General features: G+C 33.7%; 1 protein-coding gene across 1 annotated transcript in view; it reads right to left on the reverse strand.

Moving 5' to 3' along the window:
• GUCY1B1 (guanylate cyclase 1 soluble subunit beta 1) overlaps positions 1–26519 on the reverse strand; it is a 42264-nt gene that overhangs the window by 14483 nt on the left and 1262 nt on the right. Inside the window, exons 3-5 of the mRNA XM_081304139.1 lie at positions 12196–12296; positions 10235–10353; positions 108–305 (exon numbers count right to left, since the gene is read on the reverse strand). Of these exons, the coding sequence (XP_081160265.1) occupies positions 108–305; positions 10235–10353; positions 12196–12296 (418 nt within the window). The remainder of the gene's footprint in view (positions 1–107; positions 306–10234; positions 10354–12195; positions 12297–26519) is intronic.

Here is a 26519-nt window from a genome sequence, read left to right on the forward strand (position 1 = left end):
AGTAAAGTCCATAAGCTGCAATCACAATAGGTAAATTCAGAATATCATTTTTAATATATTTACAAGTGTCATATGTGTTAAGAAGAGTCTCCAGCATGGCACATTACCTTCATGTCTATTTCGGTTCCATGTATTTGCTGAGCTACTGTTTTGATGATTCCAATGACAATATCCTGAAGTCCTTCTCTCTCTGAGTAGTAGTGAAGAATGAGTCCCTTGCCCTTTTCTGCATCAGTGCACCTGAAGGAAGGTGCCCGCATACCTGGGTAGATGGTAGCAAGATGGTCATGCAGAGCATCAAGATTCTGCAGGGAAGAGGAAAGAGGGATGGATAAAAAAAACACTTCCACAATGACAGTGAACTTCAGAAGAGCAAGATATGAGAAAAGGGCTCAAAGCTGAGTTTATTTGGCAGCTCGGCAGAGCAAACATTCAGATGGCACATTTTTCACTGAGAAATCTCCAGGGTAAGTGCCACAGGAAATTGAAACTAATATAGTACAATTAAAAAATATATCTATGGCCACTAATAGCACACTTTAAGAATGGATAAAGAAGTGGCATGTAAAGAAAATGCCTGACATTGTCACATTGTCTGTTTTCACATTTCAAAAATTTCTCTCTGCTGTGATGATTGTGGTGAGGATTAAATGTTGACTAATCCTTAAAAAAAAAAAAAAAGAAAATGCCTGAGCCAGATAAAAGATAGAGTTTGAGGGTTAAAGCAAAGATAGGCATATTTTTAGGAGTTTTAGGTAGTTGTATATGCATCTTGTAATAAGCAATAGGGAATACCTTTCAGTTTATACTATGATCCTCAGACTTAGTTTTTATTTTAATACCAATCTTAGAGTGGTAAGGTTATGAAAATATAAGTATATTATTTTATGGAGTAATATTTTAGAAGTTTAAAGCACATTTCAGAAATTAAAGGAGCATATTTCTCCACATTCATTAACAGTCTTCAATAAAGGTAAAAATTCATGAAGAGCTTGTAAAATCATTAACTTTTGGAATTGAGGTCTTAGAAAACTGATAAATTGGCTAGTAAATATTTTCTATTCTTGTAGACTTACATTAATTTAGAACATGTTAAATTTCATAGAGTCTTATATTAGTCATATACAAAACTGGTTCCTATAAATATTATCACAATAAGTGATGCAAAGTATACTTTTAACTTGGTCCAATGTGACTTTCAAAATAACAATTCACAATTCATGTGTAAGTGTGTGTGTGTGTTGCCCATAATATACACACACAGCCAACATGGTCATGAAGGTTGACACTCTAATGCTCAAATAGGTAAATCTGGTGTCTTTTTGTATTGCCTCATCTATACAGTGCTTTCACTTTTCTTCCTCAATATTACATCTGTTAAAATCAAGTCAGGCTAGTTCTTAACAAAAGCATCAATTCATTCTAAATGCTTCTAGAGGCTGCAGTGGCTGTGTAAAGATAATCCAATGTGGCAGACAACAAGTGTTCCACAGCTGATATTACTTACAAATCCTTGAATCTTAAATTTATATTTTGTCCAGTTGAATGGTACAAGGCGTTCCTCCTATGACAAGTTCTTCTCATGGGGATTCTTCCCTGCCTGAGAAGGGACAGCTTGAGGGCTGCGCTTCATGACCCTTGAGATCCTTTTCACTTATATTGATGCTGGGAAAAATCTCATGAAAGATAATGTGCTGAGGAGAAAAAAAATCGCCAAAATATGTTTTTCCTTTTAGCTTCATGTGCCACAAATTCCTTCTAAATCAAAATTGAGTTTGTGGCTGAATTAAGGGCATTTGTCTAATATAGTCAGGCTTAGAGCTATGGTTTATTTGAAAGAAAAAAAAAGACTCAAGCAAGCATTTAATTTTTTTCAATTTTTCTTTATTTCATAAGTCAATAGGCCCATACCACTTTCATACCCACCTATTTTCATTTTGTGTCATATGTATTATTAGCACATTTTTACACAAAGTCAATGCCAATATAAGAAATGGTACCATTTCTGTTAGCAGTAACCCTGATGCTCAGGCATGTCAGAGACTGGATACAATCACCCACACCTGGTATTTGATGGGTCACTAAAGATAGGTACTACACCATGTATGTGGGTTGAGCCATTTTAATCTAAATAGAGTTACTGATAATATTAAGACATTAATATTGGTAATAGAATCTACTTCAATTTATCACTTAAGGCAAATAGAATACCAAAAAAAAAAAAAAACTGAGTGAAAATGTTCACATATTAAGTAACCAGCTTTTCTGTGGTAACAAACTCTCTGGAGATTTGCTGTTTTATTGAATTTACTATTAATTAAATGGACAAGTAAAGTGCTTTCCTGGAGCATAAAAGATTTAACACCACTTTGTAATATTGATTTTCTTTAGATAGTATCTAACATAAAAAATACCCCTGGGACTTCTTTAGTTACAGCTTTCCTTACTTGGTTTTACTTTCAAAATTAAAGTGATTTCCACAGCCTGCCTACTTGAAGAAACAGGATTAATGATTATAAATTAAATTATTTTATTTGAGTGTTATTGTATTGCTAATATATGTACCATCTTCATCTTTAGGACCACAATTATTGTGGCAGCCTCAAAAAGCTACAAAAACAGTTTCTTAGAATAGCTGAGAGAAAACCTTTCCTACATTTGATATTCTATCTAAATGAAGCTGATATTCATTACTGTATGGTTACGTTGTATTCTGAAGAAAAACTATTTCATCTCAAAACTGATAATCTGTATCATTTCTAAATATACCCATGAAAGCAAGTACACGAAGATAGGAGCTGTGTAGTCTAATACAAAAGATACACACACACACACACACACACACACACACACACACACATACATATATATGAATGAATTACACATACATATATATGAATGAAACCCAAAGAGAAATACACACACACACACACACACACACACACACACACACACTGCAGTACAGGTAGGTTTCCAGGACATGAAAAGTATGATTATATTGATTCTTCCTGCTTTTGTGAAATAAATGAGAGAAAGAGAGTGAGAGAGAGAAGAGAGGAGAGGATAGAGAGTAGGTCCATGCACCTATTTTATGTTGAGATAATGAAAGGTTAGTCTGAGAATTCAATTTCATTTCAAAATGTTTTGATATAATTTTGCTGTTCATTCTACATCCAAAGTGAATGTACTTTTTTCTACTCAGGAATGCTTCTACCCGGAAGTTCATATCACCCTGTCACCAGACATTTATCATTTGTAAAAGAAAAATTAGTTTCTGGTATCCTGGGAAACTATACTGGAGTTCCAGATTTAGTATGCTCCACCGATTTAGAAAACAAAAGACAATTTATTATTTCTTTGATAAATGCATTAAAGTTAAATGTTTTTAAAGATCTCAGAATATTGCAAAATATGTATAAACTTCTTTTTTTAAATATGCTTGCCAAAATAAGCTCAGACATAATTACATTGTATGAAGAAATTCACTACTTCATTTTCTTGCTTCCTTTACATATAATCCAGAATTCCTAAATGATCAACAGAAATGAATTTAATAAGACCTTGCCTTGAAATTTTTGAAAAAAAAAGAGTTTTTTTTTTTAGTCTTCAAGAATGGTAATCTAGCAGATGAGAAAGAGGTAATTGTCTATATTGAGATTAGTGAAGTTGAGATCTGAAAGAAACTTAAAAATCAATAATTACAAATCTCTCTGTTTCTATCTCTCTCTGAAAGAGGATGAAACACATTTCCTTTGTTTTTATTCCTCAGATCTCTGAAAAATAGGACCAGCACCAACCTTTTAAAATGAGAATCCTGGGGTGAGGAGCAGGTAGAGGGGCAGGAAAGATGGGGGAATAAGATGGACATCATTACCCTAGTACATGTATGACTGCATATACGGTGCGATGCTACATCATGTACAACTAGAGAAATAAAAAGTCGTGCTGCAATTGTGTACAATGAATCAAAATGTCTGCTGTCATATATACCTATTTATTAAAATAAATTATTTAATTAATAAAAAATAAAATGAGAATCCTGTACCTTAAAAATCATTGTTTAGGTTTCTAAGAAAAAAGTAATTTGGAAATTGAAGATGAAAAATTTCAACAAACAAGACCTAAATAAAATGGCAAACCCAATCCTGAATAAAGGAAATTGCAAAGGATACAGAATAAGATGAAAGCAAGTAAGAGGTTAATGCTTTAATGACACTTTTCTGAGTTTATTCCAGCAAGTTTTAAAAGAAATATTTCCTTAAGGAATAGGCTTCTACCTGAAAAATTAACAAAGTAAAAATCCCTATTTGAAAGAAATTGTTCCAATCATTAAAATTATTTAAATTGGAATAGGTTTGCATTAAAAGTATTTATCATTACCACCCTTGACATAAATATTTTAATTAAAGAAAAATGAAAATAGTCAAAGATCTATACATATGTAAGATATTCCACTTACTCTTGTGCTTTTAAACCCATGTTTTAAAAAGATCCTGCATATATAATATGACATTTGACAGTTAATTGATGGTCTGTGAAAGTATACAAAAGATATTCAAAGAGCAATGTCTTCTAGTTCTAAATTATTTCTTTTTCTTCCTTCACAAGCCTCTTAAAAGAAAACTAAATCCTCTGTGTCAATTTTAAAGTTGCAGGCTGTAGAAATTGACATTCTGGATACTAATTTGGATGCTAAGAAAACAGTTTCTTTTAAAATTTAAAAGTTAAAAATAAAGTGAATAATGCATTCTTTTCTAAGAAATATAAATAATTTAGGGAAGTATTAGAATTTTACAGCTGTTCAGGAAAATCCTCATATTTCCCAAAATAGCCTTTAGCACAAACATTTAAGAATTAGATCAGTCATCAATCCCAGATTGTTGCTGGTGGGCTGGCCAAATCACAATGTTGTATTTTCTAAGCCAAAACCTGGAGCCAACTGGATATGAAGAAAATCCTTTTGCAGGCTGAACAGAGGCACTGAATGAAGAACTTGAATATTGGTTAGCTGAGAGAATCAGTGAAACTGTCAAATGGTCACTATAACCAAGATGCATTTAAGGACCCAGTATCTCCAGCCAACAATGAAAGAATGTTTAAATGTTCAGTTGAGACCCTTATGCATATTTAAACAGGACTATAATTTAAATCCAGACTGGCCTCTAAAATTGCATTTTGCCTGTTTAATTTTCAATAATTAACCTGGCAGCCTTTGACGTTCATTTTAATTCCATCTTAACTCTGTAAAATTCTTGGGGAAGTAAAGAATCTACAATGGATTTGAGCAATACCACTGAAATTGAATTGGTCATTTGGAGTCCCATTCTCAGAGGTCATATATTATCCTAGCAAACATGGCTTATTCAAAGAAGTTGGCTCATTGTACAAATGCGCGCGCGCGCACACACACACACACACACACACACACACACTGTTTCAGTTATATATTGTTTTATATCAAACCACTGCAAAACTTACTGGCTAAAACAACAATTTATTATTGTTTTGTATGGTTCTGTGAGACATCTGAGAACAAAAGTTCTTGCACTGGTTTGGAGTCAGTTGGAAAGTGGGGCTGGGGTTATCAGAGTGCTGTAGCTGGCTACTTTTTCAAAACAGATTACTCAAATGGCTAGTAGTTATGGCTGGCTATTTGCTTCAGCTTAGCCAGGTCATGGCCTGTCTATGTGGCTTGTGCTTCTCATTTCATGTGCCTGGGTTCCTACAAGGATCATCCCATGAGCAACTCTTCCCAAATATCCAGGAGGCAACCTCAAGATTTCTTCTCCTGTAAACTAGAAAGTTTCAAAATGACACTTTGGTCATATTCCATGGGTCAAACAATAAGTAAAGCCAACTCATATTGATGGGAAAGGGAATCACACCCCTTGATAGGGGATAGCAAAAATCATAACTGTAGAAGTGCAGATGTGGTGAGAAGTGTTGCAGCAATTTTTGAAAAATATAATCTCCCAATATGCAATGAAACTTTTGAAACCATGGATTTAAAGTGGAAATACCATCAAAGTGGACATTTCTTATTGACTACTTTCTTATGGAGACTTCAAATCCCATATATTCTCTGCAGTGTTTTAATCAACATACTAGAAGCTTCAAATAGAAATTTATATAGCAAAAGCATGGGACCACATAATTCATTGCTTATTTAAGCATAAGAAAATGGAAAAATAGACAAAATTTCCTGTTGAATATGATCTTACCTTTAAAAGAATATATAAAATTAAATATTTAAAATTTAATATAAATTAATATATAAAATTCGAACATCAAAATAAAAAAAAACTTATTATTTCTTTCTCATCTGGAGATATATATATATATATATATATATATTTTATATATATATCATGTTATAATTACTGTCAACAAAAATAAAAGAAATTATTACTTTGCTCAATGGTCCAAAATTAATGACTTCACAGAAAGTAAGTAAAATCAATTCTAAACTATTTAATGTATCTAGAGCAATGTATCTCAAAAGTTTCCTCTAAAATATTTCTCAAGTTTATTACTGTATTCATTTATAGTTTTAGCTATATTTTTAAAGTGAAAATGGTAAAATAAGTCAATTTAAAAAATTGATTATAGATGCACAAGAATGACTGTATACACAGGGTCATGAATTTGATGTTGGAAGCAAAGTCTTTCAAAGAGATAAAATATATATTAGTTTCCATTGTTTCAACCAAGAAACCAAAGGAGATCATAAAATACATGTGAAAAAAAATTTTTCTGGAACTTAACCACAAATACTACCTTTACTTTTTGTCTTTAAATATAAACTTTGCATAAAGGAACTGAGGTATTATTACAATATAATAGCCATATTAAGAGAAAACTATAAATCCTTCAGGATTAACTCTTTGGTAGAATGCATGAGTCCGTATTGCCCAGCTAAAATATGGTCAAATATTCTCATGTGTTATGATTTCAGTTACTATTTTATTATTCTGTGAAGACTTCAAATGGAAATATTAGAATGAATATTTAAAACACCAACAGATACAAATAATGCACCTTGAAAATTTGATATTGAACAGTAATCTCCCTTGTGTCATTCCTTTTATGACACAATACCTTTATCTCTAGATAAAGGTATGTAGTCTCATTCCAAATTGATTGTCCTTAATAAAATAATTCATTTTGAACTATTAGTGAGTTTGCTTAATAGTGTTCCCTTACTATATACTCAAATAATGAATATCCTTTTTTTTCCCTCTAAAAGATATTCCTTCATCCTTAGACACACAGATTGAATCTGTGGAGATATAGTCATTAACAGATTATGCATGGTCTTTGGTCTCCTGAAGTTTACATTCCAGTTCAACAAACAGGAAATAATAATGCAGCATGAGAACAACTGTGGCTGGGAAATAGAGCGTGCTATGCAAGCATGAGAAAGCCAATCACCCTGACTTGGATAGCTTAGAGATAAGAGAAAGGAGGAAAGTCATCCGGGGAGAAGAAATCTGATCTCAGGATAAAGAAGATTTGTCTAGATGAAGAGGAACCAGTGTAACCTTCCATGCAGAGGGAAAAGCATGTGCCAAAGCTCAGAGGACAGAGAGAACAAAATAAGGATTCAAGAACAGGTTAAGTTTGGCCAGACTGAGAGAAAGGAAGACGAGGAATAGAAAGAGGATGGAAGTACTTTCAATTATCTTAAATGTTTGACTTTTCCAATGAGCAATGAAAAATTACTCAAGGTTTAAGCAGGAAAATGGGATGAGATAGATTTGTATCTCAGGTGAATCGCTAGGGTTATAGAGGGGAGAAGATATTGCAGTTGTTAAGAAGCAGGAAAGACACTTGATTTCTAGATGAGGTTAGACTCTCCAAAGAGAATTAACTCTTTGGTAGAATGCATGAGTATTGCCCAGCTAAAACATGGTCAAATATTTTCTTGTATTATGATTTTAGTTACTATTTTATTATTCTGTGAGGACTTCAAATGGAAATATCAGAAGTGTGTGGTTGATGTTCACAGACTAAAGAATGTTTTATCACTGTGTCTAATGCAAATACCAATTTTCATATCTGAGCTAGGTTCTTAAAACATCTCATGAAAATTGTTCAATTTATAGTCACATACAGAAAAAGCTCCATTTAATTTCTCTGTAATAAACCTAATGATAATAAAAATATTTACTTCTAAAAATATCAGAACTCTAACATAATCTATTTGTCACGAAGACATACCATTTCAGAACTAGAAAAAACAATGGATGAAAAGTGGGTAATATCAATGAAAACTCTATAGTATTCTAAATATCTAGCTTCCTCATTAATCATTGGGGTAAAATAAAATTTGGCATAATCTAAAATCTTGTTTTATTGCATTTTAATATAAAATTATTCACAAACTGGGTGTAGTGGTAGATGCCTGTAATCCCAGAAATGGGAGGCTGAGACAGGAGGATCTCAACTTGGGATCGTGAGGCAGGAGAATAACAGGCTTGAGACCAGCCTCAGCAACTTAGGGAGACCCTATCTCAAAGCAAAAAATAAAAAGTGATAAGGATAATGTTCAGTGGAGGTGCACCGCTGAGTTCAACCCCCAGTACATATATATATAAATATATATATGTATGTGTATATGTATATATATATGACCCCAGTACATATATATATATACAAGATATATAAATACTATATATGTTTATTATATATATTTATATGCGTGTAAATTTATATTCTTTCATACTGTCTTTGAAATTTGCTGTATATTTTACTCTTATGGCAAATCCCATTTCCAAGCTCAGCAGTGGCATGTGGCTAGGGGACTCTCCTACAGGACAATGCAGCTCTGGAACACAGAGAAACACACCTAAACAACTGCTTGCTCTCTCACAATGCCATAAGAAGATCAGCAGATGGTCATAATGAATGGAGGTTAAAAACAGAATTATTAAAACTTTGTGGTGTTGCTATGATCATTGAGAGACAATGTCAATATTAAGAGAACAACTGAAATTTACAAGTTTACTAATGAAGTGAAAATTATCAACAAAAATATTAAAAATGGTACATGTATTTCAAAATTTTAAACCCCCAAATACTTGAAAGTACCAAACTTTAATCCATTCAAAATGACCCATTTAAATGCTGCCTGTTTAATTTTATAATTTTAATTTAAATATCTTCCTGCAACTACTTTGTTTGGAAGCAGTAACTTTTTTTTTTTTTTTTTTGACACTGGTGGTTTAGTAAATCCACAGCAGGAGATTGCAAACCAGTTTCCATCTTGATTTAATGCTGTTTTAAGTTTATAAGAAAAATGTCCCTACGTAAACAACAGACATTTTTGATTAAACACTAAAGTTCTTATTTTGGCTGTTAAATCAATAAGGCAGCTGGGCTGAGAGTAGTTTACATTCCCTCAAAGCTGGGCTTCAGTTCAGTGGGTGTGCACTGACATCATTTTCCAGCAAGGTCTGGCTGCTCTCAGCAGCCAGCTTAGAAATATTCTTTGCGAACAACTACATAATTTTTTATGTTAACACATTTCAAGATGAGGGTCTCACAAAGGCCTGTGCTTAAAATAGCACAGTCCATCCAGAAATAGACTTTCATCTAATGGGGTAATTTACTAGTAAAAAAAAAACTTGTAAATTTTAACAAGACTATAAGATAAAGGCCTTTGGAGACATTATTTATCTTTTTCACTTGACACTGACTTTGAAAGGTTTCCAACTTTCCTCTTACTAATAGACTTATTAAAAGGTAACTCTATAGCAAGTATGCTCAGTATTTTGGGGGAGGTAGATACCTAAGTGCCCTGATCCTTTTTCCTAAATGACAAGTTCTAGGTAGGACTTTGTAAATACTGATATACTGTTTAACTAGACTCTACTAACTGGAACTATCTTACAAAATGAAAATAGAACAATATTATATGTCAAAAACTTTAAACTACAAACTTTAGCATGTATAATAACTAAGAAGCTGTTGAATAGAGCATAATATGCCTTGTGAAGTTTAAACAATATTAATTTGACTTGCATACTAGAAATGATCAGCAACAAGAAATTAAGAAAAAATATGAAGTGCTAAAATATGTTCAAGACCACCCAATAAACGTGGGAAAGCCCACTACGATTCCATTTTAGCAGCATGAGACTCTTGTACAGATGGCTGAACAAAAGCATTCTAGAACCTCTGTTTAAGAAACACAAACTCATAACTTTTACTGATAGAATATGAAATTGCTTACCTGTAGAAATTCTCTGACATTAGATCCCAGGACACGCAAAATGGTATCATAACCAGATTCTTGACAAAAGACAAAAAACATCTTCCCAAACATTTGGAGGATTTCACCAGCATTGAGATCTGTTTTATGGTTTGAAAGAGGTACAAAATACATACATATATATATTACAGGTAGAATACTGTTAACAAGAAGAAGGAGGCTAAAGGTATATTAAAATGATTTAAAATAGCTATAATTTTTGTGCAGAGTGAACACAGTTCAAAAGAAAAACATCTGGCCAGGACAATTCAATGCATTCTGAGAAGACAATATTAACATATTATTTACTATGTATTAATACATTAACAGACAGTAGAATCTATTTTGACATATTTACATAAACATGGAGGATATCTTATTCTAATTAGGATCCCAGTCTTGGGGTACGCACAGTGGTGAGACTCACTGTGGTGTATTCTATATGTACAGAGGAAAGTCATGTCAGATTCATTCTACTGTCTTTGCTTTTCCTGTTCCTGCTCCCTTCCCTTCAGTCTAATCCCTTCCCTTTGTCTAATCCAATAAACTTCTATTCTTCCCTACCCCTTGTTGTGTGTTAGCATTCACCCTTTGGTTTGGGGGATTCACTTATTTCACTTAGCATGATAGTCACCAGATTCAGACATTTACTGGTGAACATAATAAAGTCATTCTTCTTTATGGCTGAGTAATAGTCTGTGGTTTATATAAACCATATTTTCTTTATCCATTCCTCTATTGATGGCCACCTAAATTGATTCCATAGCTTAGCTATTATGAATTGTGAATTGTGTGTAAACGTTGATGTGACTGCATCACTATTGTATCCTGATTTTAAATTATTTGGGTATATACTGAGGAGTAGGATAACTGGGTCAAATGGTGTTCCATTCCCAATTTTTACTGCTTTCCAGAGGGGTTGAACTAATTTGTAGTCCCATCTGCAGTGTATGAGTGTACCTTTTTGCTCATATCCTCACCAACATTTATTGTTACTTGTATTCTTTTTCTTTTATTTAATACCAGGGATTGAACTCAGGGGCACTTGACCCCCAAGCCACATCTCCAGCCCTATTTTGTATTTTACTTAGATACAAGGTCTCACTTATTACTTCTATTCCTGATTGTTGCCATTCTGACTGAATTGAGATGAAATCTCAGTGTAGTTTTAATTTGCATTTCTCTGATTGCTAGAGACATTGAACATTTTAAAAAGTCATCTTAATTTATCATCAGATCAAAAATGTGAAGTGATTTCTTTCTCCTTTAATGCTACTCTTGACTGCATAGATATTTCATTTTTTAATAACTACCAAGTTTCAATTTTAAGTTATTTCATATTTTGTTTCAATTTTGATTACTAATGAGGCTGTATAGTTTTCTTATTATAAACCACTTACTATTTTTTTCTAATCCTGATGTACTGTTGATCAAAGCTACACACTTTATTCTATTTTATGCAAACTACAGCTAAAGTTATGCTGTGGGAATAACAGATATTACCTCGAGTATAACTTTCTCCAAGAAACTCTTTGCCTTTGAAGAACATATGGATATCAATGGTCTTTGCCTATAAGTCACAGTTTCCTTTTTCTTTTATCAGTAGCTAGCATAACTTGTGATTGTAAAAAGAGATTTGGGAATAGTATTTTCTGCATACACTTGTTAATTATGCTATTGCTGACATCATAATTAAAATTATTACATTAATTATTGATGTTTTTTTCCTTCCTCAATACATAGCTTTCTATGGGGAGGCGCATCGAGCACATTTTCTCTTTTCCATTCTAGAAAGAGCTTGTAAAGGGAAGAAGAGGGGGATAGCCTGACCCTATCATTACATATGAATGGGCTCCCCATCAGGGTTGTGATACTGAAACATACATTCCCTTGGGCTTCTATGTGTATGTGAACCAAAGAAAAAAAAATTGCATTCAACTTACTGAGAACTTTGCTTGCAGCAGCAACCAAATCATAAGTTTTGGAATCATCATATATTATTCTGACAAGAAACTGTCCTTCTTCATCTAACTGTGCCTCTTTTCTGGAAAACAAAAATGAGTGAGCAATGTGGGGGAGAAGTTGAAATAACAAAGTAACTACCATAGTCATTCTATAAGCAATGGTTTTATATCTGAAATAGGATTTGTTTTATTTAAATTTATTTAAATCAAGATATTATATCTAAAAGTTTAGTTATAAAGAGAAATTGTCACATCCCTTTTCCCAAATTAAAATATTTTAACTATGTTTTCATACAATTGACATTTAAATGGTACTCTAATACATGTAATTATAAAGCACCAGTAAAAAATGAATAAAACATTTATATAGTACTCTAATGCCCAATATAATACTTGACACTGAACATAATCAAGAAGCAGCTTTTGGTTTAATAAAGATTCATCAAACCTGCATTGTGTCCCTGTATGTGCTGAACATTGTTCTAGACACCAGGGATAAAATCTTCAGTGAAATTGACAAAAATCCCCAATCCCTTAGAATACATATATTCTAGTAAAGGAGATAGACAAGGCATAAAGCTAATATGTAATATAGAAAATGAAAATACAGGGGAAAATAAAGCAGAGTAGAGGAATGGATGTTCAAGCACAGTGGCAAGGCCTTGCTAAAGCTAGAGAATAAGTGAAGTCTAAGTGATCATGAGCCATCTGGGGGAACTGTGGTCAGGGCAGAGGGAATGGTAAGTGCCAAGGACTGGGGAGCATCCTCAGGAATTACAGATTCCAGTGTAGATGGAACAGAGCAGAGGACCAAGAGAATGGGTCAGGGAGGTCACAACAGGCCACCATATTTGGATCCAGTTGGTCATTGGGGTGACTAACATAACTTGAAAGAGATGAAGAGGTTCTGGCCCTTGCTATGTGAGAGGCTAAAGAACTGACATAGGTTCAATGAATGAGGCTAGCTGCTGCATTGAGGATGGAACAGAAGCTTGTAGGACACATTGAGCAGGCCAGTTAGAAGGCTACTACAAACATTAAGGTAAGAAAGACTTCAGGGTGGGAGCAGGGGAGTGGACGGGCAGTGGTTCAAATCTCCATGCTTGTTCCACAGGATTTGCTGATGGACTGGATGCAGAGTGTGAGAGGGAGAAGTCTAAGGGATGACACCAAGGTTTTTGGGCTGAGCAACTAGAAGGATGTTGTCATCAGTAGCTGACTTGAGAGAGACTACTGGAGGTAGACTGGTGGTTAAGATCAAGAGTTATGTTGTCAACATATTAAGTTTGAGATGCCAAGTGGACTGATAAAATCCTCAAATATATCCTTTGCTTATTAAACACAGTAGCTCGAAATGTACACAGTATTAGTGGAAGAAAATTATAGTTATCATTTTTAATAGTCCTCACAATTCTATAAATACATTTATTTTGATATTTGGATTACTTTTCTCAAACAAATGTCCAAATGAGAGGGGGAAGCCATCCTTCAAAACACTGTGAGGTGGAGAAAGGAGCTGACAAGCTCCCATATATCTTTTCCAGTGTTAAATTCATAAAAATACACAGAACTTGGATATCAATCTCTGACTCTTAATCCAACAGATCCAAGTCACTTTCTTTTGCCAGGAGAATACAAGGAAAGCTAGACACCAGGCAGGACAAATCACTTTCTCTCCTCTGAAGCTTCCTCATTGCAGATGCATCTCAAGAGAAAGTTTAAAATGGCAGTACAGCCTATGCCACCTTTAGCTTGGAGATATTCCTGAGAACACCCAATGTTCTTCAAAGCATATCATTTCCTGGCCACAGACATGCATTCAATTTCTTTGAAACACACCCCAATCCATAATAAGCCTTGAATTTAGAATGAGATCCAAATAGAAAACACAGTTCTTTTATATAAAATGGAGGAATACCCATTTCTCCAGAAATCCCTTAACCATGAGTCAAAGCATTCCTTCTTTCATTTCTTATTTAAAAAAAAATAAGATGATAAGGTGAGAGAGAGGGAGAGAGGGGGATGGGAAAAAAGGGGAGGGGGGAGAGGGGGCAGGAAAGAGGGGAGGGGGGAGAGGGGGAGGAGAGAGGGGGAGGGGGAGGTGTAGAGGGGGAAAAGAGAGAGAGAGAAGAGGGGAAGGGAGGGAATAATGGACTGTAGAGGCAGCTAAGTGGTAAAGTGCTTGTCTATCATGTGTGAGGTTCTAGGTTCTATCCTCAGAACTGTAAAAATAACAACAAAATGATTTTGGTAAGCATGGTGAAGTATGGTGTTCTGAATTTCAGAATCCAGAATTTACTAGCTAAATAAATTTGAAGAAACAATATACATAAGCATGAGCATTAACCTTTGTTTTCTAAAGTGGGAACAAATATATAGCTCACTTTCCACAACTGTAAAAAGAACATGTGCAAAATTATGTTTTAAGTAGTTGAAGCATTAATGCACATTACTAATAACTACAATGCTTCCTTTGCCTGCATATTCAGTGTAGAGCTATATGTAAAATGTGATCTTCTCCTTTCCTCCAAACATAGGTAGCTATTATATTAAAGGGACAGAGCTATTCAAAGACTTGACTCTTTTATATCAAACTTCAGTAGATATCCAAAACTCATGAATACAGAATGTACAAGCACCAATTTATCCTTTGAGAAATGCTATTGTAAATTAATGCATTTCTAATTTCTAATGGTAAAAATAAATAAAGTACAGGAAAGGAAAAACTAAAAAGAAAAACAATCCTCTCCTATCCTGAGATAACCACTGCTAATATTATATTTAAATTACTCATGCTTCAATATCCTATATATATATATAAAACTGCTTTTAAATCTCCTTTCTTAACTTACTATTTGATGGATATATTTTCATATTAATAAATATATTTTTGTGCCATGACTGAATAAAATTGCATTGTATATAGGCATATTGCAGTCTTGGTAAAAAATTAGATGGCTTTTATTTTTTTCCATATGTATGAACAATGCTTTGCTGACCATTTTGTTGTTAACTGTATTTCTACATAAAAATAAAATAAAATCCTAGAAATGGAATTTCCAGTTTAAAGGTCATAAATATCCTGATTCTTATTTTTGTCATTTTGCCATTAAACATTTTATTATGAAACAACACTACTCTACAAATTATAGTTTCGGAGCCCCTGATTTAGTCCATGCTGATAAAATATAAGTAAATGCTAATTTAACATATGATAAAATTAATTAATTAATTCAAGTTTTCACCATGCTCCATTCTCTTTCTTCCAACCCAAAGAAATAAAAGTCACCAATTTCTATAATAAACACAGTTTCTCTGAAACACACATAACTCCGTAACAAGCCTTAAATGAGTGGGATACAGGCAGAACACGCAGAACCTGTGCATAAAATGTAACAGCCATTTCCCCAGAAATCCCCTAACCACAAGTCAGTGCATTTCTTTCTGTCTGTCTTTTTATTAAAGACCTTTATCTTTCAAGCTTTAGCTTCTGAAATGGCCCACCCAAACATGTTTCCTAGTGAACAGTAGTATAATGGCAAGAAATAATCACCTTCTCTTACTAATTTCACACCAAATTCTACTGAGTTATTCAAAATTACTTAGAGCTCTTTCATTACATTTCTCTTAGAAACCTGTGGGAATATCAGGTCACCCTTCCTTCCTTCCTTTCTTTTTTTCCCTAGAGGGGTTTTACTACACATATTTAGACTTTGTTTAAATCATTGCATTACACAAAGAAATTGTGTAATTTCTTCGTCATTTAAACTACACTTAGTATACACGTGAGGAAAACCATGGTTTCTCTGAGAACCTTAATTAAAATGTTCTCCCTAATGAAAGATTTTGGATGTGCTTTTATGTTTCAGTTGTTAGGTGACAAAAATATCCTAGGTAATATGTAATAGGCAAAGGTAAATGGGATTAAAGTGCATTATACACCTTTTCATCTATCACATAACTACCAACAGAAGTGCTATATTCATATATAGTCATTTCTTGTATTTTGATGTTTTTGATGATGATGATGATGATTACTATTTAAATCTCTTGAGTAACCCCAAATGAACAGTTTCTACTGTGTTCAAAGAGTATGATTTTCAGGGTTTTCTGTTATCTCTACCTTATGTACCCAATGACTCTGCTTGGGGTAAGCATCGAATTCTTCTACTCAGTGCATAACTCCAGGAAAGCAGTCAACAAACATTAACAAATATTTAGAGAAGGTTTATTTTTAATGTGGCCTAAAGTTTGATTTTAAAGTGGTCTAGGATGAGGTGAAAAGGGCATTTTCTCTGGTTCACAAGTAAACATAGATAGAGAAACTCACTTGGTTTCACCCATAAGTCACACTCCAAATAAGTAACTAAACTAACCCCATATGCAGTCACACTGATTCTGGACAGTTTGCCTCTTGGTGTTTAATTTCCTCCTCTGTAAAACAAAGAAATAGCACTATTTACCTCCAGTCATTGGTCAGCTGACAATTTCAATCTGTGTAAAGAGCTTAGAATAGTGCTTCTCACAAGGTGCCCAATATGTCTGTTATGGTTTGAATGTTAAGTGTCCCCTAAAAATTCATGTGTGAGACAATGCAAGCAGGCTTAGAGGTGAAATGATTGGGTTATGAGAGTCTTAACTCAATCAGTGAATTAATCCCTGATAGGATTAACTGGGTAGTAACTGAAGGCAGGTAGGGTGTGGCTGGACAAGGTAGATCATTAGAGGTGTGGGGCATATATTTTGTATCTAGTGAGTAGAGTGTGTGCATCTCTCTCTCTCTCTCTCTCTCTCTCTCTCTCTCCCTCCCTCCCTCCCTCCCCTTCCCTTCCTCTCTCCCTCCCTCTCTCCCTCCCTCCCTCTCTCCCTCCCCTTCTTGGTGCAATGCCCCAAGCCATGTTCTTCCACCCTACTCTTCTGCCATGATTTCTCCTTTATCTTGAGACCTGAGGAATACAGCTGGCCTTCTATGGATTGAGACCTCTGAAACTGTGGGCTCCAAAATAAACTTTTCCTCCTCTAATTGTTCTTCTCAGGTCTTTTGGTTACTTCAATTAAAAAGCTGACTAAATCAACATCTAACAGGTGACCATCATAGTATTGAAGAAAAAGATGAAGGAAGAGGGAAAAGTGGAAGAGGAAGAAAGGATAAGAGGAGAGGAATGAAGATAAAAATCTTATTAATTCTCATCCAGCATCAGAATAACTTAACCAAACATTTACTTTGTTGATTAAATGATACAATTTATGAACTAAATTTGCCAAACCAAGCTCTATCTCCCCTATCTTAAAATCATGACCAAATGATAATCAAATTCTATGCATTATAGCTACGATTATTCAATAACTACTTAAAATTAAGTATTTTTAAATGAATAATTTTCCTAGTAGAGATAAGTGTCACAGTAGTATGGGTAGACAATAGGGATGGGAGGGGAGGGAGGGGAGGGGGGATAGGGAGAGCAGCAGAATACAACTGACACTAGGATTGCTGTATGTATACACATGGATGTATAACCAATGTAATCCTGCAATCTGTACATGTGGAAAAATGAGAATTCATACCCTATTTTAATCAAATGTATGATATGTCAAGATCATTGTATTATCTTAAACAACTAATAAAAAATAAGTATATAAAAAAAAGAAATTAATTTCCTACACTGTTAGAGACTATTGGAACTTAAACCAATATTTTGTTTTTTCTTATTACCTTTCCCCCCGAAAAGGTGGTGCTTTTGGATTGGGATTTTTGGATTTTAATTGACAACTGGTATCTAACCCAAATGTGTGAAACAATCTTGTGCTAAATAAATGTGTGCATGTTTTAAAATGAGGAAATGAATTAAATATATTTCCCCACATGTTTCCAAACACCTTACAAGCAATCAAACATAACTGGCAAAAGTCCACCACATATTTTGAAAATTCACATTATTTTGTGATATTCATTTTTTTAAATATACAATTTGTCAAAAATGTCCAAGCAACATTTCTCATAAATCTGTACTTAAGGAGATATTCCTTAATTACCATATGTGAACCTAAAAACAAACTGAATCCATATCCTGACACTGAGTTCCTGCTACTCTCTACTTTTTCCCACAAGCACACTTCAAGGACTGCTCATCTTGAGATAAAGAAATTGTTGTGGAGGTATGAAAACAGGTGTTCTGCAATTGGAAACCCTAAATATAGGTGTTAGAAAACAGAGTCTCAAATGAGTAAGTTCTTGTCTTGGACAGTTCCAAGGAATGCTGATCCTGTAAGCATTATTGGAGCTGAGTGGTATTAAAAGACAATACACAGAAGTCTGGATAATAGTTCCTTGGATGGTCCACTGGAAAGAGCTAGGATACCATAATATTGTGTGGTGTCCAATCATTATTAAAATTAAAATGTCCCATTATAAACCACAGATAATAACTGTACATTGCATCTAAAAATTAAAAAATTTATATTGCTTTTATTCTAACTGCCTGGGATGCATGAGTATCCTCTGTATTATTACTGTTTCTAATAAGTCTGAACTCCCAAAGAGAGAATCTAGCTCAAGGAGGCTGCCCAGGGGGAGAAGTGCCCTTCAAATCCATGAATAGCTTCAAGATCTTTCACTAGAGGTCAATCCCTGTGAGTCTTGTGTTCATCCTTCTACACTTTCATGAGGGACACTTATATCTTAAGGTTTTTTTTTTTTTTTTTCCTGTGACTAGTCTGGCATTGGAGACCCTGAATAGCAACTTCCTCATTTTTTAAAACATATCCACAATCATTTCAAATGAGCCCTTATCAGCAACTTCATTCTTAACCCTGGGAGTGCATCAATTCATAGTTGTTCTCAAAATAAATAAATAAATAAATAAATAAATAAATAAATAAATAACTTCCTCAAAAGTTTGGAGGTTGAAATTTCCTTGAGTGCCTGTGATGGTTGATAAAATAAAACTGCCTTTAAAAATATTATAATTAAAATAATCTGTGCAAGTGCCAGAACATTCCAGAAAAAGCAAAAGCAGGCAGTACTAACACACATGTACATCACCCATATCCTTCCTAAATTGATTGGCTTTGGGAACGAGAAGGTTGCAGGTCCTGCTCATTGGGAGAAAGCACATAGTAGATGGTCACAAGCCCACCTATATCCAAGTCCCTGATCTGATCAGTAGAGCTACATGGCTTAAAGCAGTTTTTGCTAAGGTTTCACAGTATCAATTCTCCTATTTATAAAATGAGAATAATGAGTGCATCTGCTTTCTACGGTGGGATGAAGATTAAGTGAAATGAGGATGAAGCACTTAGGACTGAGACTGCAGATCCATATGGTAACAGTCTAATATAAGTGAGATATTACATTCAAAACAGAACAACACTCTGAGCATTCCCATCTGGTTTTCAAATTTAATTTCAGTAGTACAGAGATTTATCTACTGTCTATGACATTGACTTGAAGCAGCATCACACATACCTGCCTTTGAGATGCATGCTAAAGGATTCTGTCATGTCCTGAATTCAATTCAGTAACTGCCTTTTCTCATAGGAATTTGGAAAATCCAACAACAGCATTAGTAAACCTTCCAAAATGTCCATAAGACAACATAAAGAACTCCCACCCTTCCAAATGGATATGTTATCATTAATTAGCATATCTTTTGCTTTTACTGATATAAGAATGATTTATTTTGTAAAGTGATACTAGTTAACATTATAATGAATATTTGCAATTTGCTAAAAGGGTGGATCTTAAGTGTTCTTATTACTATAGAGGAATAACCATAAGAGGTGAGGGGTATGTTAGCTTGTCTATAGTGATTATTCCTCAGTATGTACATACATCAAATCATCAAGTTGTTTACATTAAACACACACAATTTTAATTTGTCAACATATCGATAAAGGTGGGTGGAAAATGTCTATTTCAATAGAATATTGAAATAGGGTTAAGATGTTATTATTCCAACATTATAAATTTCGGTTGCAGAAAAACATCTGTGACAAATGTGCGTTCTGTGTTCTCTGGAAATGAAGAATGTAAAAGGTAATTCATATGTAAGAATTTATACATATTATATTTACAGAGAGTGGCTGGTAAAAGTATTGAAAAACAGAAACACATAACATTTTATCGACCTTTCTCCTAGGGGTAGTTAAGGAGGATAGACAGACATAATTATAAAGTCTTACATATACTATGAAGGGAAACTACAGTTTTGAATATGAGATGTTCCTTTACCCAGTAACATTTGTTGTGACCATTCAAAGCTGATACCTATATATTTTTACAGGAGGAGGTAAAGAGAGTGAAGAAAAGAAGCCCATTCCAAGTGCAGATGTTACTGGGACACATCTAAAAATTCAGAATGTTTGAGGAACTGAACATGGGCAGGAGTGCTAAGAGTAAATGTGACATATAGACTGAGAGGTAGCCATGATTAGGTAATTTGAAGATGGACTAGTAAGGATTTCAACAATTCAATATTTAATGATTCAGCATGAATGGCAAGTAGATCAGAATTTGCAATAATGACCAATGAAATAGTCTCAAAATATCAAAAACTTCAGAATGTTTAACCTAGTTTAGAAATCTCTTTGACCTCAATATCTTTTGATATAGTTCATATAGAAAGAGGTGCTACATTTTGCTAGACACAAACAACAAAGACACCATTTTCCTTACTGTTTCCTCTTCACTAGACAAGGAGACAAAGTAGCAAATGCAAAAGCTCCAGGTATTGTTGTCTTCTGAGTTGTCACCATGTGAATTAGGCCAGTTGAGATTTCTTTATAGTGTTCATTTACTTATGTGTGTTTTCCTGTTGCGTCTGTGAGACTGCACAGTATCAACCCATAACTACTGCTGTCCAACACATTAAAGAGAAACATTTGCCAGAGTCCCTTATTCTGGAGAAAAGGAAGACGGTAGAAAGGACATTGTTCTTGTAAACAGCAGCCATCTCTACTTAATGTTTGCCATCACCATAACTGGATATATAAAGAAGGAAAACATAGATCTCATTTTTTCTTCTGGTGCTCATTGTAATGTGTGGAGTTCCTTTTCTGACACACTAAATTAAACACTATAGTTCTATGATTTTCTTTTAATTTTCAAAAATTGCAGAATACAAAGAAAATAAATATTTTATATGGATTCTTCAAATCATAGAAAAATAAAGATGCAAAACAAATCAAAGCACTTGAGATAAAGTTCTGACTAGCCTTATCACCAAGGGCCACGTTGCTCCCCAACATAGTCCATGTTCTGGGAGAGCCTCATGCAAAGAGCTCACTGGCAATATGAAATGGTTTATATTTAGACATCTAGTTCCCCAAAATTGCTGCAGACATAAGTAAGTTTCTTCAGAAAAAAAAATCCTGATCCTAACAAGGACCTGGTTTTCCTATTTTTCTGTCTGTTAGGAAGTCTTTCACAGTTCAAATAGATATTGTAACATTCAACTGAAATGGTAGAGAAGAAAGGATTTTGGACATTTTAAATAGCTTTATAATATAAAGAACCATTAACATTTGAAAATATACATAGGTTTATTCCTACTTGAGAACAGATATGAAGAGGTATAACTTAACTCATGTCTTCATAAATATGAAAATCTAATCAAAACATGGCAAAACATGATGACATACTTGGATAGACGACTACAAAGGATTGTAACTAGTTCATATCAAAGCATGCGCTTCTTTGAACCATAATGTCTGAATTTGTCTTAATAAAATGAACACTAGAGCATACATGGGGTTTTCTGACAATAAATAAGCACTAGGGGCAGGGAAGTGGTTTGAAGAGTATAACATGAGATTGACTCCAAAGTAGAACTTCAGCTGGAAAACAGAATAATGCAAATAATATTTTTTCCATAATCCACAGGATGTATAGAAAGAGAACTAAACAAACTGAGAAGAGCTAAAGAAGGACTTTTTGAGGAATGCAAGGGAAGGTAATATGAACCAGAAGTAAAGAACAGAGGTGTCTAAGAGGCACTTCAGATTCAAAGTTACTGGTACCAGTTACAGGAAATGGATAAGAGAGGGAGAACAGACAAACAAATAAATAAATAAACACACATTGTAGTTACCACTTATCCTAGAGTGATATGGAAACATTTAGATGAATATATAGTTTGTAGACTGCAACAGGCATGTGTGTGTGTGTGTAGACAGATAGATACATAGATATTTTTAAAATCGTTCTGGGGATTAAACCCAGGGCCTTGCACATACTAGGCAAGCACTCTGCCACCAAGTTAAATCCCCAACCACTCCAGGTTGCTACTATTAAAAGGAAATTTCATATCTTTCAGATGAGCTGGGGAAAAGTAATATTGAAAAGCACTGATTTTACAATAAAGTGATTAAAAAGCTACAATTAATTAAGCTGCTATATAAGAATTGCACTAAACATTTTGCAAACATTATTAGTACAACAACCCTATTATATATATATATATATATATATATATATATATATATATATATATTATTTTTTTTTCCTTTTGAAGTTGAGACTTAGAAAGTATAAGCAACTTGAGAACCACATAATCATTGTATAACAAAATGTTTGTTTACTTGAACCTCAATGTTGAATTCATGATTAACAAATTCAACTGGAAATGTTAATTTAAACACGGGAATATCAGTATATGTTGTCTAACATGTAAAATGTTTCCATATTTGAGTTTCAGACAGGAAAAGTAGAGGGAGAAAAAGACCAAAAATATCCTGATATCTCTAGACTCTCTGAAGTCAATGGATTACATCATTTGCTTTTCTATCCTCAGTGCTTGAAACACTAAACTATGCTCACTAAAGATAAGTTTAACAATATATGAAAGAGAAAATGAATCAATGCATGAAAAAGTATTAGGCCCTGCTATAAGGAAATCAGATAAAACCATACAAAACAATTATGTATTCTTAACAGAAGGGAAAATAATTGACAACCCTCTAGAGGAATTAACTACAATATTTGTCAAATAGCAATGTCATTAAATTATTATCAAACTTATTTTCCTCATATAAAATCTTGATCTAACTGTTTATCTCAGATCTTTTAGTAAAACAGAGTAAGGCTTATCAATACTTTGTGAAGCACTTCATAGTTAAAAAGATATTCAGTAGCCTGCTCAATTCTAGGTAAATGATTATCAGTTTTAGAAAAGTGCTATTTCTTATTAAAATTTTGTGCAGTTTGGGGGATTGAAATCAGGGTCTTGTGTGTCTAAGCATGTGCTTTACCACTAAGCTAAATCTGTAGAATGTGTTATTTGTTTTTTAATAGATTTTTAATCATCATAGATTTTTCAATTTTTTGAAACCATCTTTAAAATCCATATGTTCCAGTGAAGTTAGAAAAATCTAAAATTGAACTCAATGAAATAATTAGTTTATCCAGTGCTGATGCAAGGTTTAGATAGATGGTTAAAACAAGTATTTAGATGCACTTTTAATATAAATAAATCCTGACTTTATGTGTTTTCTAGATTAATCATTGATTTTTCTCCTTATTTAGGAAGCATGGCCTCTTAAAAGGACCATAGGAAACTTTAATGGATATCAACAAAACAGGATTTGAAGTAGATTTAAAGGTCTCTTTTGTTTTTTCGTGCTATTTAATGTGTAGATCAGGGGTAAGCAATCTGTAGCCAGTGGGTTGAGCCTGGTCCAGTGCATTTTTCTTTTTTGGTCCAGGAGGTAAGAATGGTTGTTACACCTTTAAAGAGTTACATTTTAATATTCTGTAGATTCTACACAATGTCTTCAAATTTTTTTTGGTCCATAGACCTAAGACATTTAGTATGTGTTCCTTCAAGACAAAGTTTGCTGGCCTTTGGTTTGGACAATTTTTCATTTTCCTAAAAAGGGGAATTTAATGCCCCTGTGAAATGGTTATACTGTTGGTAAGAGTAAAGTGAATGCTGAGTTTACAATGAAGCATTTTTGGTTTTATCCACTAAGAATTTTCTGTCTGGAATCTGTTACTTAGGGTTTTATTTGTCATTAAATGTTTGGCATCCTTTCTCATGAAGATGGATGGCCATTTCCTACGAAAATGAAAAAAGTATTATATAAAATATTTGAACATCTACTTAGTTTTTCATTGGCCAAAGAAGAAGATAGAGCAGTTTTTTACTTATTGAGACAAAGAAAAATGTTTTCTTACATATTAAATTTCTCCTTAAAAAAAGTTCAAGATGAAAGTATCTTCAACCAATAAATGCCATGATTTTCCTTGGAGTGGAAGGTGCAATAGGGAGGAAGGATCAGAATCATTTTAGAGCATTTTTCAATTATACTCCTCTAATTTCTCCTCCTCTCTCCCCAGGCAGTGAAAATTTCTGCTGAGGTAAGCAAATAATCTTCCAGTGGGCATTTAACAATCCCTCAGGGGAACTGGGTAGGAGACCAATTCCCTCAGCGCAGAGCTAAACCAGGGTCACTGGCATTGATATTAAACTGCATCCCCTAATACATGCTAGGATCCACCAAAAGAATGCTTCAGAAAAAGGAGGAGGAGAGGAGGAAGAAGAGAAGGGGAAAGAGAATGAAAATTAATGTCTGGATTGCCCATACTAGTTCAACCAACAGTATTCTCCTTGCTGGAAAATAATCCTTTAAGGTATTTTATATGAAAAAAAAAATACCCTATGACCTGTTTCATTTTTACAAAAACAATGTTGTTTTGATGACTGTTATTACCGCTTGTCACAAAATAAAAACTAAAAAGAGCTGAGGAGGTGGAGCAGCAATAGAATGTCCCTGGGTTCAATCCCCAGTGTTGAAAATAAATGAATAAATAAAAATTAATAAATAGTTTTTTAAAGTTGCACATAACTTATTATTCTTATCATAATTTGGAAATTCTCATCAGTGAAATTTGTGTGTTTTTAGATTTTCATCCCCTCTGAGGAAAATGTGATCAATATTGATAATTGTTTTGATCATTTAAATTTTTTAAAAGTTTTGGAAGTATAAGTTTTCATCTCTATATTTACCAGTTATCTGAACTGATGATGGTAATAGATAGGACATACATTCTAAATGTGGTTAAATTCTGTATATACTGTTTAATCATCATAGTCATCTTTTATTATGCTCTTGAAATTATAAACATTCATTGTCATAGTATAGCCACCAGAAAATCTGGAAATTTCTGTTTTACACATGAGAAAACATTATATGTAAGTTGCTTTTATAAATTTACCTAGAAAGTAGCTTACAAATAATCCTGTATTTAAATTACACTGTTTAAAACCTTGTTCTGTGTGTTTGCCTTTCTATATCTGTCTACCAACCACTGTAAACGTATAAATATATTTAAAAGGTGGAAAGAAAATCAAAGTCTCAAAGTAAGCCTTAGGGCCTAGATTATTGTTTGATTTATAATAGCCAAATCTCAACATCTTTTTTGTAATATATAGATGCATTTTGTGAGTAATGTAAATGACGTATGAAATAAGCAAAACTGCTTAATGATTGCAGATCCAGGGAAAGATATTGCATTCTAGGGATGGATTTATAACCTCTGTCATTTCCATGGAAGTATATAATTCTAAGAAGTCACTATCCTATTATTGCTTAATAAGACCTGTTAGAAATGATTGATAATATTCACAATGTGCTTACCAAACAATAGCAAGGAGTTGTTACCTACATGAGATAACAAAATAAATTCAGTGACTAAGGGAAATCAGAGTATATAAAAATGTTTTTATCTACTTACAGAGGTAACCTTTCTCTCCAGCACCACTAGAATGTGATAGAATGTGTTAGGCTGATTATTACTCTAAGATTATAATCTACAATATGGTTTGGTACAGCTAGTTGGTGGTGGTCAGTTATACGACTAGATGCAAATTTCTTAAGTGTGGGAGAGAGAGGTAACTTTGGTAGACTGAAATGATTCAGGGGCTGAGATGATGACTCATCATTATAACAGGTTCAAAATCACAGGTGTGTGATATTTCAGTTCATATCCTCAGTCCTGGGCTCCAGGCTCTAGATTGAAAACAGATGCCCACCCAGAACTGTCAAGCTTCATCACAAAACACAAATAAATTAGGTCCCAAGGGAATTGTGGGGAAATTAAAAAGAAAGTATTCCAATTACACATTATTTCAGAGGAATAAATACATTTGATGCACTTGCTCAAGAAATTGAGTGCATTTTAGCATACAAAAAAAAAAAAAAACCTCTTAATTTTATGTGTCTACGCCATGTGTAAATCATAAAGGAGCTCAGGTCTTCCGTTTATTTTTAAGGCCTCTGGTAACATTTGCCTCGCAGAGAGGCCT

The sequence above is a fragment of the Spermophilus citellus genome (assembly GCF_964194105.1).
Source record: "Spermophilus citellus genome assembly, chromosome: 8".
Taxonomy (NCBI): domain Eukaryota; kingdom Metazoa; phylum Chordata; class Mammalia; order Rodentia; family Sciuridae; genus Spermophilus; species Spermophilus citellus.